This window comes from Leptopilina boulardi, unplaced genomic scaffold (genome assembly GCF_019393585.1).
Source record: "Leptopilina boulardi isolate dan_hultmark-lab unplaced genomic scaffold, ZJU_Lbou_2.1 LbouV2_121, whole genome shotgun sequence".
NCBI lineage: Eukaryota > Metazoa > Arthropoda > Insecta > Hymenoptera > Figitidae > Leptopilina > Leptopilina boulardi.
In genome coordinates this window covers 222,453-240,775 of record NW_026137665.1, presented here as the reverse complement: position 1 = coordinate 240,775, position 18,323 = coordinate 222,453, and the positions used below count along the sequence as shown (strand labels likewise).

The 18,323-nt window shown below is 26.1% G+C and overlaps 1 protein-coding gene across 2 annotated transcripts in view; it reads left to right on the top strand.

The window, feature by feature from the left end:
- LOC127285229 (neurocalcin homolog) overlaps nucleotides 1-18,323 on the top strand; it is a 229,210-nt gene extending 210,887 nt beyond the window's left edge. For both annotated transcript variants that reach the window (XM_051311140.1, XM_051311131.1), the window contains exons 3-5: nucleotides 2,352-2,470; nucleotides 11,402-11,590; nucleotides 14,513-18,323. In XM_051311140.1, the coding sequence (XP_051167097.1) occupies nucleotides 2,352-2,470; nucleotides 11,402-11,590; nucleotides 14,513-14,713 (509 nt within the window). In that variant the 3' untranslated portion in view covers nucleotides 14,714-18,323. The remainder of the gene's footprint in view (nucleotides 1-2,351; nucleotides 2,471-11,401; nucleotides 11,591-14,512) is intronic.

The following is an 18,323-nucleotide window of genomic DNA, read 5'->3' as shown; positions in this document are numbered from 1 at the left end:
CTGATCGTTTTTCTAAAATTCTTGTGTTTTTTTTCTCGATTTAAGTATTTCTCAAACTATTCATTTTTTTTTATTCTTAAACTGGTCCAAAGTTTGTAATTTTTTTTTCAAAAATTCTTTTATTTTGTGAATTTCTAAATTCTTGATTTTTCTTTCAATTTTTCATTTTTTTAAATTCTTGTGTTTTTATTTTTTCTTCTCTCTAAATCTGAATTAGTAAAAGTGTTTACTAATTGAAATTAGTGACTCACTTTTAGCTTCTGAATTAGTAAAATTTTACTAATTATTAGTAACTTTTACTAACAAATTAAATTTAAATTAAAAAATTTAATTTAAATTAAACTTTACTAATTGTTAGTAAAAGTTACTAATAATTAGTAAAATTTTACTAATTCAGAAGCAAAAATTGAGTCACTAATTTCAATTAGTAAACATTTTTACTAATTCAGATTTAGAGAGTTGGAAGAGAAAAATTAAATGTTGTATAATTTTCTTCTTTTTCTGTTTCTTCAAATTTTTGTTTTCTTAATATTTTTTAATTTTCTTTTATTTTTCTAAAATTCTCTTCTTTTCTTATTCATTTATTTAATGAAAAAATTTCCCTTTTTGAAATTTCTAAATTTTATTTATTTTTTTAGTTTTAATCCAAAATTCTCGATAATTTCTGTCAATATTAATTTTTTTTTAATTTAGAAATTTCTAAAATTTTCTATTTTTCTTTCCCAATTTTTCTTTTTTTTTTTAACTTAGCATTTCCTTAAATCTTCTGTTTTCCTTTGATTTTTTAAAATTTATGTTTTCTTAAATTTTTTTCATTGGAAAATTCTCCTTTTTTTCTACAGATTTTCTTTTATTTTTCTAACATTCTTGTATTTTTCTTTTCTTACTTGATTTATTCATAAAAACTGTTCATTTTTTTACAGATTATTTTTTTTTTTTTTTGAGAATTTCCAAAATTTATATATTTTTTTAATTACTTTTATAATCTAACACAAAATTTACAATTTTCTTTGAAAATTCTTTTATTTTGTGAATGTCTTAAATTTTCGTTTTTTCTGTTCTTTTAACATTGTATTTACTTTTATTTCATTTTCTAAAATTCTTCTGTTTTTTTCTCTCTCGATTAAGTAATTCATTTGGAAATGATAAACAAAAAATAAGTACAGATATTTTGAAAAAGTAAAATACATATTTAAAAATGAAAATTGTATATAACATTTAATTTTTTGAAAATTTATTACAAATATTCGGAATAAATAATGATAACAATTTGTTTAAACAAATAATTAAAATCTCATTTGTCCCACCGAAAATGCTTCAAATATATTATTTTTCTTTATATAATGTTTACCTCATAAATAATTGAATTTATTTTCTTATACAATTTTTTGAAAAAATATAGGTAATCCTTTTTTATTTTTGCAACGAATAAATTTATGATTATTATTATTAAGTGCAATTGAAATCAAATAAATCGCGATTTCGAAATATAATATATTCAAGCTTAGAATCTCAAGAAGTATATTTTCTATAAAGATCTTTAGGTAAAATATTTATTTATATATATATATATATATACCTATATATCTTTGAAGGATTTTAAAAAGATTGAAGTTCGAGGTCGTAAAGGGAAAAGCATAAAGCATTCACTTTATTCTCCTGCTGAAAGCTTTCTCCTTCCTTGAATAGCATGAAGAGTGTAATTTTAATCTCGTCGATCTCTAAACATAATACAATGGAAAAAGAAGTAACAATTTTCTAACATTAAGCATATAATGCATATAGTATAATAATTCATAAATATTTACAGTTACTTTAAAGGAGTAAAAAAAAAATGTGAATTAGAGATTTTTCTGTTTTAATTATATTTTTATGAATATGGAAATTGGAATTTTTAAATTCAATATAAGAACAATTTTAATGGGTACCATATTAAAAGGAATATTTGAATCGATCTTTTTTTTCGGATCATTAAATCAGTAATATGAATGAAAGTTAAAAAATGATTTGCAAAAATTGCATGCACGAAGCGCTCAACATTCAAATTCAAGTCGACTGTAAGAAAATAAACTGTTGAATTATTAATAAATCTCGTAATGCAACTTTATATATATATATATATATATATTTTTTTTAGTATACGTAACTTGTTTTGCATTATGTGATAACATCAAAAAGAGTATGGAAAGGTCAAAGATGACGAAGAATATGAAAAATTTTACTATTATTCGGTTAATTAAAATATTCTTTTATTGTTTCCTTAAAAATACAAAAATTGTTGAATATTAAATGAATTGAAACAAAAAATATAGACAAATAATAATAATAATAATTTGTTGTTTCTTTTTCAGATGCGGAGATACAGGAATGGTACAAAGGATTCCTGAAAGATTGTCCAAGTGGACACTTGAGTGTTGAGGAATTCAAGAAAATATATGGAAATTTTTTCCCTTACGGTGATGCATCGAAGGTAAGTTGGTAAATTTTCATGCTTTTTATAAGTTTAAATAATAAGAAAAAGAGCTGCAATATTTTAGTCGGTCGTAAAACGTTATTAAATTATAATTATTCTAATTATACTTCTCCTTATCCACTGATAATGCGCCGTGGACAAAGGTAATAACGTCTGTTTTAAACATAAGCATGGCTGATAAAAAAAAAAAAAAAGTCGAAATTCCGTCATGTTTTTTTTCAGTGTCCGTTTTTTGATCTCGACACAAAAGGATTAAATATTGATAGCAGTACCAAGTTGTGTATCAGCGCGCTCATTTTTTCATATTTATTTAATGGTATCCAAATATTTGTTTTTCGATGATTTTTCAAAATATTTTCACATTTTTTTTTTCATTTCTATTAATTAAAAATTACAAATCACAATATTGTCTCAGCATGGAGTCATTTTTTTTTTTGCTAAATTGTAATGTTTTTACATTCTATTTCTAACTTTTTTTTTTTTTTTTTTGCATTTGTACATAATTTTTGTAAAATATTTTTCTATTAAACATTTTATTCACCTTAATGTAAAAATACCTTTGAGAAAATCTTTGCTATCAGAAAATTTTAATGAAGTTTAAAAATATAAATTTTTTTATTTGAAAACTTTTTTTTCCCGAAATCTGACAGTTATAAATATTTTCTTATCCGTGTTTGAATTCAATATTTGATAAAGCGAGGAAGAAAATATTGTGTCAGTGGAACTTTGTGTGGAGTTTTTCAAAGAAATTTTTACATAAATGTGATACGAAAATGTTTACAGTAAACAAAGGGTCGTTTTAACCATCATTTATTTTTAAATTAGAATAGATTTAAAAATATTGTACATATTCCTTAATGCTTTAAAATATTAATTTTGTAAATTATATTATCCTTTTTGAGCTTTAAATTCGAATAATACGATTTAAATATTTTTCGTCCGTTTATCGTCTTGGGCATGCGTTATTAATTTTTACATATTTTAATAACAACGATTTTTGATTACATTAGAATAGGTTAGATAACAAAACGATAACATTTGGACAAAAGGATTTTTAATAAAATTTCGAAATCACACTGATTTTATCTTCAGGGAGTCATAATTCTCGTCAACTATCGCACCCTGCTCTAGTGAAAATTTAGTAACTTTAGGGGACCGATGCAAATTGTGTCCGTACCCTGGCGTTAACTTCTGAATTTATTAATGCTACGCAACCCTGAAATACATTGGATTCCAACCTAACATGACTGTTGGCAGCGTTGACAGTTAATAGAATTCGAATTGTTTCAAGTATTGATTTTGTTTATTGATATTTTTAAAAGAACTGTTTCGTAATAAGATGTCAGAAAATAAAAAGAATTCTGGGTCCTACTACAGAAAAAGAAAATTGCAAGAAACTGCAGAGTTGCAAAAGCAAGTTTCTGCTTTCAAACGTTTTGTTGGTTCTAGCCAGAGTAGTGATTCATTACACAGCTACACCAAAAAAAGTGTCTTGATCTGGGGTCGAGACATATATATTCCTATGTATTTTGATGCGCTGAATCCGAATCTGCAATCAGAATTTGGCCAATGGGTCCTGGTTTTGCCCTAACCTGAAAAAATACCTTAAAATACATCTCAGCTTCTAAATGAACAAATTATACCATACATAGCGCAAAAAAATTATATACACCTAGAGAAATGTTTTATTTGAATTAAATAAACTATATTTGACTTAAATAAAAATGGATATTTGTCTCAGAGCCTACTAAAGTTTTCTTTGTCTCAAATAAATTTTTATATTTAAATTTGAGACAAATAAATTTTTATTTGCTATAAATATATTTTATATTTAGGACAAATAAATAAAAAGTTTTGAATGTAATATATTTAATTGCAAAATTGCCTGGTATTCAGCCAAATATTCTGGAATTGATATAAATAAAATTTATGATTCAAATTGAAAATCTTAAATTTTTACATTTCGTGGTTATTTTTTTGTATGTTCCGTGGATATTGTTGAAACATAATAATTTCCATTTCTCATCTGTGTCAATTGAAATTGAATTCTGCTTCACATTTGAGACACAACAGGGAGAAAGGCACTCAAAATAAAAGGAAAGTGTGATTTAATTAATAAACACTCGCGAATAAAAACATTTCTTTAATTATCCTGAAATTAGTATTTGTTTTAATCAAATAATAATCAATCCTTGTACAAACAACTGCTTGGTCGCGTTAATCTGTCACCTCGTTTTCACTACGTCCGACATCTTTAAAGTTATATCGTATACAGTATTCTGCGCATACGTTGAACTCGAATAAACTTTTATTTCAATTAAATATATTATTTATTTGCCACAAATGTACCTTTTTAAAAAGTACTAATAAAATTGTTTATTTGTAAGAAACATATACGACAACATCATACAAACATTTATTTATTTGAAATAAATAAAAATGATTTAAATATACGTTTTTATTCAAAACTAATAAATTTTTTCTCTGGATGTAAGCTCATAAAAGTTACTACTTATGTCTTTTTGTGATTGCTGATTACGAATCCTATGTCAAGTTTCAAAAATTCAAAATGGCGGATCCAATATGGCGGCCAAAATCCTAAAATTAGACCTTAGTTGGTAAAATTTGTTACTCGAGGTTTTTTGGGGTCGCTGATTACGAATCTGATGTCCGTTTCTAAAAATTAAAAATAGCGGATCCAATATGGCGGACAATTTTTTTAAAAATTTGTTCAGATTCGCTTGAAAATCGTTACTCGGGGGTTTTTGGGGTCGCTGATTACGAATCTGACATTGAATTTTTAATTAGTGACCCCTAAAAATTTCTAGTAATTAATTTCAAGCCGATTTTATTTATTGTGGTTCTCGAGTACTTAACAGCACTCAATCTTTAAATAATATACTATTGCTAACTCGTAGTTCAGAATAATACATTTAAAAAAACTCGTTAAAATAATAAAGTCCGCCATATTATATCAACCATTTTTAATTTTTAGAAACGGTCATCGGATTCGTAATCAGCGACCCCGAAAAACCCCGAGTAACAACTTTCATCAATTTAGGTCAAATTTTAGGATTTTTTTGGCCGCCATTTTGAATTTTTAGAAACGGACATCGAATCCGTAATCAGCAACCACATAAAGACCTGAGTATTAACTTTCATAGGCTTACCTACTTTCAATTGCGCTATGTATGGTATAATTTTTTTGTTTGGAAGCTTAGATGTATTTTTAAGGTTAGAATCGATTGATTTGATGTTTTATATAAATTTTTTCTTGGAAAGCTTGTAGAATAGTTTATTTAAATTAAAAGACGTTAGAAACTTATCAATATGTGGTTGAGTTCAAGTTCGACCTCAGATCAAGACACTTTTTTTGTGTGGTTGTGTTATTCAATATTACAAATCAGAAATCGCTTGAATTATCAGAGGTGAATGAAATTGAATTACATTTTTATCTGAAAAATACTTAATTACATATTGTTAATTTGATAAGCCTATTTATTTTTGAATAATGCTACTACTTATTTGTAGCCTGTAATTGTATCGTTTTATCGTGAGCAAAACTGTATTCGTAAAAAGCTTTTAGATAAGTAAAAATATATGTGACGCTCCACGAGATAAGGGACCTTATGCGACAAAAAATTAATTTCCTGTTTTATATGCGAATCAATAGTATTTGAGTTGCTCTTTCATATAGAAATGTCAAAAATAATATTTTTCTAATTACTTTTTTTGTAATAAAGCTTTAAACATGACCATGTCAATCGCTAATTTTCGCTGGCGCGTCTCAGCCAATCAGAACGTTCGACTTTAAACGCCTTTCCTGTATAATTCTGTTTTGTCGCATAAGGTCCCTTTTCTCGTGGAGCGTCACATATGTAATAGAATTTTTTTTTGTTTTTTCAGTATACCAATTTTGATTATACACAATTTTTTATATTATATATAACATTAAAATAAAAGAGGAGATGCTGTTTAGTAGAATCTGTACTAAACGTGTTTAGTAGAATATACTGAAACTCTTCTCTCCATGTTGTTTTTAATTAATTCTTTTTAATTTTTATGAATTTTATTTATTGTCAGACTCCCTAACGAGGAAATCAGTGTGATTTCGAAACGTTGAAGGAAATTTTATTAAAAAATCCACTTGTCGGAATCTTATCGTTTTATTATTTAACCTATTCTAATAGATTCTACCCGGACGTTTAAAATTTGATAATTATTTTTGATTCCTTTTTTTTTGAAATGCAATTATTGATATTGGTTTTTATTAAATTTTCCTTGCTCAGACCATAGACGGATTAAATTAAGTTTCACTTCGCATTACTGTGGAAATCGTTTGTCATCATTACTAAAGCAATTTGAAATTTTAACATGAAAACTACTTGATTCAATTTAAAACCTTTCTTTCTTCAGTCTGAGATGACTTCAGATTTGATGTTTTTCAAATTATATTCACGTTTTTTTTTATAAAATAGAGTCATTTTTTATTGCACTAAAAATTAGTAGAGATATACTATATATATATATTTATATAGACTTCTACAAAGTCTTGGCTTGATTATCTCGTGCTGTCTAACTCATCAAGTTGTAGATGCCGAAGCTGTGTTTATAATTTATTATCGCTATCAATTTCGATCAACTCTCTAAGCCAGCATGTCTTAGTTTACGCTTCATCACCGAATAAAGTCTTATTAAAACCAAGGGAACAGAGGGTGGTGGGTAGCCGGAAAGGAGCGTGGTATTGCCGATCCTTTTACTCATCGATTTCTCGTTACGTGACGTACATTTTTTTTCCTCTTCTTTTCTTTATTTCTTAACAATTTCACAATCGATATTTGGGTTCGCTCCAATGATTATATATATAAGAGAGAGAGAGAGAATTCGCATCCTAAAACTTGAATAATCTTTTTTTTGGAAAAGTAGGCGAAACTCTTTTATTTTTAAAGAAAAATCTCTTCTTTTAAAGAATAGTTTAATAAAGACCAATTAGCAGAGATGGATAAAAGCGCTTTTCTCTGGAAGTTTTTTATGTGATAATAAATAAATTATGTAATATATATATATATATACGTTTAGAAAATAACCTGGTTTAATACATTGCGCCACAGGAACATTCATACATATAACCTAATTTGAAAAATAATAAGAATTAAACAGTTTGATAATAGAAATTCGTTTTGAATAATTTATATTCATATAAAAAATTTATTGAATCTATTTTAACAATTATTAAGATCGAAAATTTTAAGATTTAGGTTGTCATACTTTGTATATAATTTAGAAATTGTAAATAATTGAGCTACTTTACATTTAAACTGCCATGTGCTTAAATTTTACGGTTTGTCAGATCGCTATTTTTTTATGTTTTTTTATAGAGATTTTAAATTATGTAGTAACAGAACACTATTGGTAGTGAATTGGATTTCCACATCAATAAGTAAAATTGTGAAAATTTTAAAGTTAACAGTTTTTGATACACACAAAATTTAATTACATTTTTTTTCCCCTAACTACGTACAACACATAGAAAAAACAGTAATTGCAGGTTATGATGATTGACAGAACTAGTTGCGCACGAAAGATGCGTAGAAGTTATACCTAATGTTTACTTACGTTATAATCAACATTTACATTTAATATTATTATAAAATTCAACGAATTATAATTTTTTTAATGCAAAATTGCTCAGTATAAGCTTGCACGGTAAGCTTGTCGCAAGGTTGGTGCAAGGATGCCAAATAAACTTGCCAATCAGCACAGAAGGTTGTAGCTAACTTGCAGCAAGCTTGCCATGCAAGCATAGAAAATTAAAAGGCATTAAAATAAGCTGCAATGCTTATTATTTTAATGCCTTTTAATTTTCTGTTGGAGGAAATTTATTTTTGTACATACATTGAGCATCAGTTCTTAGGAGGTCAAAAAAATTTACTGCGCAGCCGTAAGTGCTTGTGATTGCAAGTGCGCATAGTGCTCATTTTCAATGCAAACTTTTGTGCTGATTGGGGAAGGTTATTGGCAACCTTGCACCAACCTTGCCACAAGCTTACTGTCCAAGCTTGCGATAATCTTATCATGCCATCTTGCAGTAACCTTACACTGCAATCTTTCGGCAAGCTTACCATGCAAGCTTGGGTTAGGTGGGGCATTTGAAGTTTGCCGTGCTAGCTTGGCAATATTGCGTGACAAGCTTGCCGCAAGGTTGCTGCAAGTTTACGTGCTGTCTGGGTATATGGATAAAGCTCTTTCGTTCGAAGCACAGAAAAAAAGGTGGGTAAAAAGTTGTAAAGATAGAGGATAAAAGTCGTTAGGATACAGGGTAAAGGATAAATTTGTGATGGATAAAAATGTTACTAAAATATTACTAGAAAAATGGATGTCATATTTGAGTAAACTGTATAATTTTAATAAAAATATTAGTAATTTTACACTTAACTTATTAAATCCACAAATTTTATATAAATAAGTAATTGCACGTGGAAATATTTTGCCTATAATTATTGTCTATTAATAAAAATATCTTTGACTAATATAACTGGCAGCTGACGACAGTACGTAAATAATCAGAACTGGGAAATTACAACTCAACGTCTGTATTGTTGCACGAAAGCAGAGTTGGGTAGTAACTGAATTTTTTGTGCATATTAGGCTCTGTCACTTGTGACGTCAGAGTCGATTCTAGGTGTGACGTCAGAAGCCTGGAGGGACAACAAAACAGACGACACAACGTTATTCTTATGGGGAAGAAAATTAGTTTCCACTTTTATCAATTTTATTCATACTTTGAACATGGAAAACGCTTTTTGACATCTAATAAAATTAAAATGTGTGTTGATAATTAATTTTGTTATATATTTGATTCAATTGCATTTATAGATTCTCTGAATTCGTGATAAAATGTAAATTTTGAGGTTAGGGGTGTTTGTTTACTAACTTTAAATCTTTTACTGCTGCGGTAATTCCCACTTAAAATATATATTTTATATCTTTTTTAATAACATGCATACTGGATATTGTTTAATAATGTTAAAATGTAAAATGTGATTAGTAAACAAACTTTTCTAACCTCAATATTTATATTTTATCACGAATTCAGAGAATCTATCAATGCAAATGAATCAAATATATAACAAAATTAATTATCAAGACACATTTTAATTTTATTAGATGTCAAAAAGCGTTTTCCGTGTTTAAAGTATGAATAAAATTAATGAAAGTGGAAACAAATTTTCTTCCCCGTAAGAATAACATTGTATCGTCTGTTTGTTGTCCCTCCAGACCTCTGACGTCATATCTTGAACTCGAAATATCTCGATGAACTGACACAGCCTAATATGCACAAAAAATTCAGTTACTACCCAACTCTGCTTTCGTGCAACAATACAGACGTTGAGTTGTAATTTCCCAGTTCTGATTATTTACGTACTGTCGTCAGCTGTCAGTTGTATTAGTCAAAGATATTTTTATTAATAGACAATAATTATAGGAAAAATATTTCCACGTGCAATTACTTATTTATATAAAATTTGTGGATTTAATAAGTTAAGTGTAAAATTACTAATATTTTTATTAAAATTAGACAGTTTACTCAAATATGACATCCATTTTTCTAGTAATATTTTAGTAACATTTTTATCCATCACAAATTTATCCTTTACCCTGTTTCCTAACGACTTTTATCCTCTATCTTTACAACTTTTTACCCACCTTTTTTTCTGTGAGTACTAAAAATTACAAAAATTATGACGTAAAATTTAAATTTTTTTATGTTTTGTTATTAAAGAACAACATTTTAGGTTATGTTGCCTTCTGAATTTTCGTCTTGTAAATTTAAAAAGTTCTGAAAGTTTTTTTTACAGTGTGGATCGGGTGGTCACTTTTTTCCAAGTTCCAACGTTATAAAATTACTTCGAAATTTGTTTAAAAATCATATTTTCCTAAGAATTATTTTAATTTTTTGTTAGTCAAAAAAAAAATGTCAAAAAAAAAGAAGAAAAGTTTTAATAAAGCAGTAGAAATTTAGAGTTCTCGAAAAGTAGTATAGACGAAGATCTCGAACTTAGTTCAATGATGACGTCGAAGAAGCGTCAAAAGTGTGGGAAGTCGCCTCAGGTCCTCTCGAGAGTATAGAGAGAAGCACGTGAGAGAGAACACGTACTTGCAAAAAGGGGATGAAAGAGGACTTGACTTTTGTACGAGGTAGCAAGCTAATATATTGGATAGGTCGTGGCTTTAGGAACTGGCTGGCAATAGAACTTTTCACTAGATCATTAACGATTTGTTCCTCGCGCGTCATCTCCATTTAATTCAAGTTTATCTTCAAAGAAAAAAGAAATGAAGCAAAAAACTAAGAATAGAACGAGAGAGAAATTATGCCTCAGGACACATTCCTTTCTATATATATATATATATATATATATATAGTGAAAAAGTAGAATCAAAAATATCGACGCTTTGGGCAGTTTTCAAATAAGTTGAGAAATTATATTGAGATAAAATGCCTTAAATGAAAAATCTTTAATTAAATTTCCCTTTTGTTACTTTTTCATCAGATTTATTTTAATATTGGCAAATTAACGATTTAAAATTCAAAGAGAGTATTTTGATTCTTCTTTTCTACGAATGCATCTGACAAGAATTTCATATTTATTCTATCGATGATTTTTACATTGATATTTCAGAATATATATATATAGAAAAATTTTATTATAGAGAGAAGAATTCGCGTGTGTGTCTTAGAAAAAAGAGGAAAAGGAGCTTTTTTTTTGGAGTATGTGGTGAATAGAAATGGAAAAATGAAGCGGAAATGAAAAAAAAACCCGTTCCTTTCCAGGCTTGATTCTGCTCGAATCAACATTCTGTTTTTTTTTCTTCATTTTACTATATTGGAGTTGTCTAATTTTTATTTTTCTGTTTTTTTGAATTCAGTTTGCAGAACATGTCTTTAGGACGTTTGACGCTAATGGCGATGGTACCATTGATTTCCGGGAGTTCCTTTGCGCCCTTAGCGTTACTTCACGGGGAAAATTAGAACAAAAACTGAAGTGGGCCTTCAGTATGTACGATCTTGATGGCAATGGATATATTTCACGTCAAGAAATGTTGGAAATCGTCACGGTAAGTTTATAATATAAAGAGGCTTTCAAAAGTTTTCCGCACATACTATTCAAAATATTATCATAATCTAATTATCCAACATTTATATATATTAAACTCATATCTACAAAGGAGCTTCTATTTACTCTTGATGTGAAACTGAAGCATTAACTTTTAATTGTTTTTGAAGATTTAAGTTTATTAATTTGATATTTTCCCTCTCGAGAATATGGATATATATTTTTTTTTAATTTATCCTTTTTTTAAAAAAAATATATTTTACAGTTCAAAATAATTTCTGGAAACTGGCAATTAAATTAAGTTGATTGAAAAACAAAGTATATATATATCCAATATTTGAGAGCCAGAATCTTTTATTCTTTGAAGAGAATTTTTTTATCTGTTCATTTCTTTTCTCTATTCTTTTATTCTTATATGTAAACAGATTTTATTCATATTCTTGGGGAAAAAAAATTTACCATTTCTTCACTATATTTTTGAATCATTTTCAGTGGAATTTTATTAAGTTGAAAAGAATATAAAAATGTCAAAAAGAGGAAAATAACTGAGTTGAAGTAATTTCAAGACAAAAATTACAAGAAAAAGGGGAAAGAAAACAGAAGGCAACCAATTATCCATTGTTTCTTTTTATTTTGTATTATATATACGTTACTTAAATTTATAAAAGAGTACACGTTGCGAGAAAAGAGGATAGAAATTTTGACATTTTATTCTTTTTCCTCTTGTATAATAGTTTAAAAAAAAAATTGTTTTGTTTTAATAAGTGTAGAAAGAATTCTAAAAACTTGGCAACACCTTTTTTCTTTTCTTCTTGTATGACAATTTATATACTAATTTATTTAAAATGATTGATTAATTCGAAAAAAATTTTTTTTTAAATACATTTAGTTTTGAATTTTGTGCTAAATTCAATATGTATACGATTTTTTTTTAAATACTAACTTTTCGATAATTCTAGATTAAAAATATTATTTTTAATTTTTTAAATTAATTTTTTTTTAATTTTGGAGTTTTCATAAATAAATAAATTTTCTTAATTTTCTTAATTTTCTTTTGAATTCATTAATTTTATATATTTAAATATTTTTCTTAAATTTCTTTTTTAATTTGAGGATTTTTTAAATTCTCTATTTTTCCTTTAATTTCTTGGACTTTTTGTTTTCTTAAATTTTCGATTTTCTTTCATTTTTAAACAAAATTTCGTTTCTTAAACAATTTTTTCTCAAATTTTGGAATTATAAAATTTTTTAATTTTTCTTAATTTATTTACAAAATAAATTTATTACAAAGTAGTCCAAAATTTACAATTTTTTCCGTAAATTATTTTTTTTTGGTTAGTAAAATTCTTCATTTTTTTTTTCAAATTTTCTCTTCAACATTGTATTTCCTTAAATTTTCTATTTTCTTTTATTTTTCTAAAATGTTCATGCTTTTTTTTCTTTCTCCATTTTTTTGTCTTAAACTCTTTGATAAGTTTAAATATTTAAGGAATTCTTTAAATTTATTTATTTATTAATTAATTTTTTAATTCTTAAATTTTTTTTTGAGTTTTTTGAAAGTTTATTACAAAGTTTCTTGATAAATAATGAAAATAATTTGTTTAAACAAATTTAAAAATATATAAAATTTTCAATAATAGTCAATTTTATTGTTATTAATAACAATTACACAGGCCTCGGATTATACGACTTTTTCCTACTTTTTTTTCAAAAATACGACTATTTTCGACTTATTTTAATAAAATGCGACTTTTTGGCCTTTTTTACATTTTTTTTTAAAACAAAATACGTTTTTTTAGTACACAATGCAGATCTTCTTCTGATCTTCTTTATTTCAATTATTTAACAAATTTATATTCATAAAATTCTTCACTAAATTAATTATTTTCAATAATTTTAATGAAATTCTTCACAAATTCAATTATCTTAAACTATTTTTCCATAAAAAATTACCAAAAATTTTTAATTCAAAATCACTTGAAATTTAATTATTATTTGCAAAAATTTCAATTATTTTTAATGATTTTTATAATATTCTTTGAAAATTCAATTATCTGAAAGCATTTTTCAATTAAAATCTTTTGAAATTCATTGTTTGTATGTGATTTTTAACAAATTTTTCAGTGAAATCATAAAAAAAATTTAATTAAAAATCACTTAAAGTTCAATTAATTTCAAAAATTTAAATTTTAAATCTTTTGAAAATTCAATTATTTTAAAAGAAATGTGATCTAAAATTATTTGATAAATTATTTTCAGTTCTGTAAAATTTAATAATTGTGTGAAAATTAACAAAATCTTTTTAAATTCAATTATATTTCTAAAAATTTCAACTTTAACTAAAATATTCATTAATCAATTAAATTTTGTTAAAATAAAAAAATTAGACTTTTTCGATTTTTTTTTTGGAATATAAATCGACTAAAACGACTTTTTTTGTGCCTTAAAGTCGATCCAAGGCTTGATTACAGTAAAATGAAATTTTTTTTCATAAGTCAGGTAATTTTTTTTCTAGTTGTTTTTTTACTTAAATAGCATTAAAATTACAACTGAACAATCGATATTTTATTATTATTGTATGATTATTTATGTTAATGTTATTTAATTTTTTTTGTATTTACTATCAAATATCTTATTTGTAAAAAACTAAATGTCAATATAAAACTAAAAAATTAACTATTTCAAAAAAGTACTTTAAAAAGTGGAATTTTTCGAATATTTAGATAATTGTTCTTGTAAATGCAAAAATATGTTTTTTTTTTCTTTTTTTGTTAATATAAAAGTTACTTTTTTATTTTTACCAACTAAGAAGTGCGAAGTCTGCAAAAAAAGGCGTTGCCAACTTTTTCAACATGAATGAATTGTTACTGATCAAAAAGTTTTTTCATGCAAGAAGATTTTTTTTTTCTTTTCTAAATTACAGGCGATCTACAAAATGGTTGGTACTGTGATGAAAATGCCCGAGGATGAATCGACGCCTGAGAAAAGGACGGATAAAATCTTTCGGCAAATGGACAAGAATAAGGATGGAAAATTGTCATTGGAAGAATTTATTGAAGGCGCAAAAAGCGATCCCTCTATAGTGCGACTGTTGCAGTGTGACCCTAGTGCACAAGCCCAGTGAGACCCTGGGCAACCGAATGTTATGCCATGAGCGATTCCACATCGATATTCGGTTTAATGATGCTTATTTTCATCCCAAGAAATTCCCGACGTGTCTGCATAAGAATTTTGATTATCTAGCTCTAGTCCTCCAGTGTGCGCCACAACGATCAAAAAAAAAAAAAAAATGAGAGACAAAGATCTCAAGAACGTTGTTGATCTGCATTTCGTTTTTTTTTTTTTTTAAATCAAAAAATATAATTTTCAAATCAGCTCTAAAAAAATCTAAAAATCTCTCTAAATCTAAAATCAGCTCAATCTATTTGAAATGTAGATTAATTTTTTCTCAATTGGAAAAAAATTGCCCCGTTATAATAATGAAAAAAAAAATTAATTGAATAGATAAATAATTTTGGTGATATTGCAATTCTTTATCCTCAAGATGAGATGGAGATGGTTTTCTAAAATGCAATTTAATGGATTGAAAATGGCTGTGAGATAATCACTATCCATAGTTAAAGGTTCATTAAAATCGCGTCGTCAATTTGATCAACAAGGTTCTTGTAATTGAAGTTTTCATTATAAATACAAACTTCGTATAAAAAGACTGCCAGGTCGATTTCGAATTTTTCTTTTTCCCCCAAAAAAAAATTGTGTTTCAAATTATTCACTTAATAAAAAAAAAAAAATCTGGATTGCTAGAAATTCTTCTGGAAACACTCAAAATTTCTGGATCAAGACAAAAAAAAATTCCATCGAACCGGAAATCGATTGGTGTCCAGGGCCACTGGGCCCAAGGCGCTTGCGCAGACCGCAACTCCGTCTCTTATTTTAATGAAAAAAAAAAAGAAAAGAAACTCAGTGAATTTCATTTGGATCTGACTCGATACTGCGTAACACGATATTTTTTTTTTGTAATCCAATTAATTAATTTTGCTGATCTAAAGTAGTCGCGTCTTATTATTATTCTTCTTTTTTTTTGTATTGGCGCTTAGTGGGGCGTCTTATTCGCCTGATACTTCTAACACCGTTCTTTTATTAATAGTCTGTGATACATTTACAACGATGTTAAATTTAGTTCTGTGTCGCAAATTCGTGTACTTTGTATCGAACTTTATATTGTATTTGCGCTCAACACGCGACTACTCTTGACGGTCGGCTTTTTTTTTTTTTTTTTTTTTATTTATTTTTTTTTACAATTCGTGTTGAATCAAAAACTTGATATCACGCGAGAAGAATAATTGATTGATGTAATTACAGTAAATAACACTTTTTCTCTTTTATTATTATATAGAAAAAGGAAAATAGTTCTGTAAATTTTAAGAATTTCGATTTAATTTTCTACTGGATTATCAAATAAATTTGATTACAATTATTTTGAAAAAGAGTAAATTTTTTTTTCAAATTAAAATTAATTTTCTCTTGAATTAATAATAAAAATTATTTTTTATTTGATAGGACAGTGAAGAAATTTAAATATACTTTTAATTGTTTCAATATTTACATTTTAAAGCTCCTTTCACTTTATTATCTTTTTTTTTTGATAAAAAAAATATCATCTTTGATGGAAGTGATATTTTTATTTACAAGCAAAAAAAAAAACATGAATTTCCCATAAAAATAATTAATTAGAATTTTTATTATTAAATATTTTATTAGAAATAAACGAATTTTCGAATTAAAATTTGACAGATTTTCTATTTATACGAATTTTTAAATTTCAAAATTTTTGTTTAACGAAATTTTCTTTTGGGAAAATTTTCATTTTACTTTCATTTTATTTACATTTTTATTTAAAAGAATTTTAATTTAAGCGAATTTTTATTCAACAAAATTGTCATTCAATTGAATTTTATGTGATTTGAATTTTTAAAGCGATAAATTTTCATTTCACCGAAATTACAAATGTCCGAATTGATTTCGGCGCAATTTTTGAAATGGACCAATTAGAAATTATCATGAAAAAAAAGTTGATTGGTCAATTTTAAAAATTGCGCCAAAATCTTTCTGTCGATTGTTTGTTCGGCCATTTGTAGATTCGGACAAATGAAAATTCGGTGTCTTAAAAATTTTATTAATTAAAAATTCATACAAATAAAAATTCAGACAAATTAAAATTCGGTGTATTTGAATTTCTGTCATTTAAAATTTCGAATCACATAAAATTCGATTGAAGGAAAATTCTGTTAAATTAATCAATTCGGTAGTTAAAAATTTGTATAAAAAGAAAATCTATCAAATTTTAATTTGAAAATTCGTCTTAAAAAATTATTATTTTTAATAAAAAATATTTTAAAATAACAATTCTAATTGATTTTTATGTGAAATTCATGCGCTTCAAAAAAAAAAACTTTTTTCTAAACTTTTTTTTAATTCTCTCACTTATTTTGTTTATAGCAATCTAAAATTCTTCATCGCGTGAAATTCAAAAATTAATTTTCGAAACTAAAAAAATCGAAATTTTGTTCGATTTTCTAGTTTCAAATTCGTTTTACGCAGATCGTGATTCTTGTTCTTCAAGCGAATATTAAAAAAAACAACTCCGAATATTCGAAGGCCAGTTAAATTAACAAACTAAAAAAAAAAGTAAATAAATAAAAATCGATTTTTATTCAGCCGCTTTAAGAATCTCGAATAAATTAATGTCTTTAATCAAACTTACATTTAGTGAAACTCGTACGCTTTTTAAAATGTTGCCGACTTTTCTCCGATGATGCGAGATCCAAGTTTTCAAATAATAAAAAAGTTTCATCCGATAATTGAAAAATACTCGAAAGTTAACAAAATAAAAAAAAAAATTATACTTTTGAGTTTTTAAAATATCGGTCTTTTTTTAAATTACTTTTATTGGAATTTTTTTTTTTATTGTATAAGAATCATTTTGTGAAAATTTTCTTTTTTGAGATTAAAATTCAAATTGCCAAAGAAGTAATTACATATATATTTATATCCTTTTTGAGAATTAGTTTTTTTTTTGACGATGAAAGAAATATTCAGAGAGTGTAGATATATATTTTGGTTTGCATCATCGAAATGTAATTTAATGACTCGTGTCGAACTCTCGCGAGTTAAAAAGTGAATAAGTAGAGAAAAAAAAAACTGACCTTCGACTTTTCAGTGACATTGACACAAGGAGGTTTAAAAAAGAAGCTCGTTCGTGGTAATCGATGATCCGCGATTTTTTAGAGATTTATTTTTCGCGAATGACTGTAATTTTTGAAAACTCTAGTTTATGTGCGTGATTGCGGAGAAAATGAATGTGTGACTTCGCCAGAATGCAATAGCGAATCTATAACGATGACACGTATTTGTGTCATATATGAAATTATAATATAAAGAATAAGAAAAAAAAAAAGAAAATAACAAAGGAAACTAGGGTGCAAAGTTGTGTAACTTGAACAGGTTTTTGTGTGTAAACTGTAAAAGAAACTGCATCGCAACATGGAAAAAGATGATTAAAAAAAAAGTTTCGACGACGATGATTCATTGATTTATTAAAAAAAAAAAAATTAGCGAAGAATCTAGGTTTTTATTTTGCGTGTGATAATATCCTGTTTTGCTTTCATAGATTTCTTTCTTTGAATATTTAAAAAAAAAAATCAATTTTAAAGAACAAGAAAGAATTTTTAATT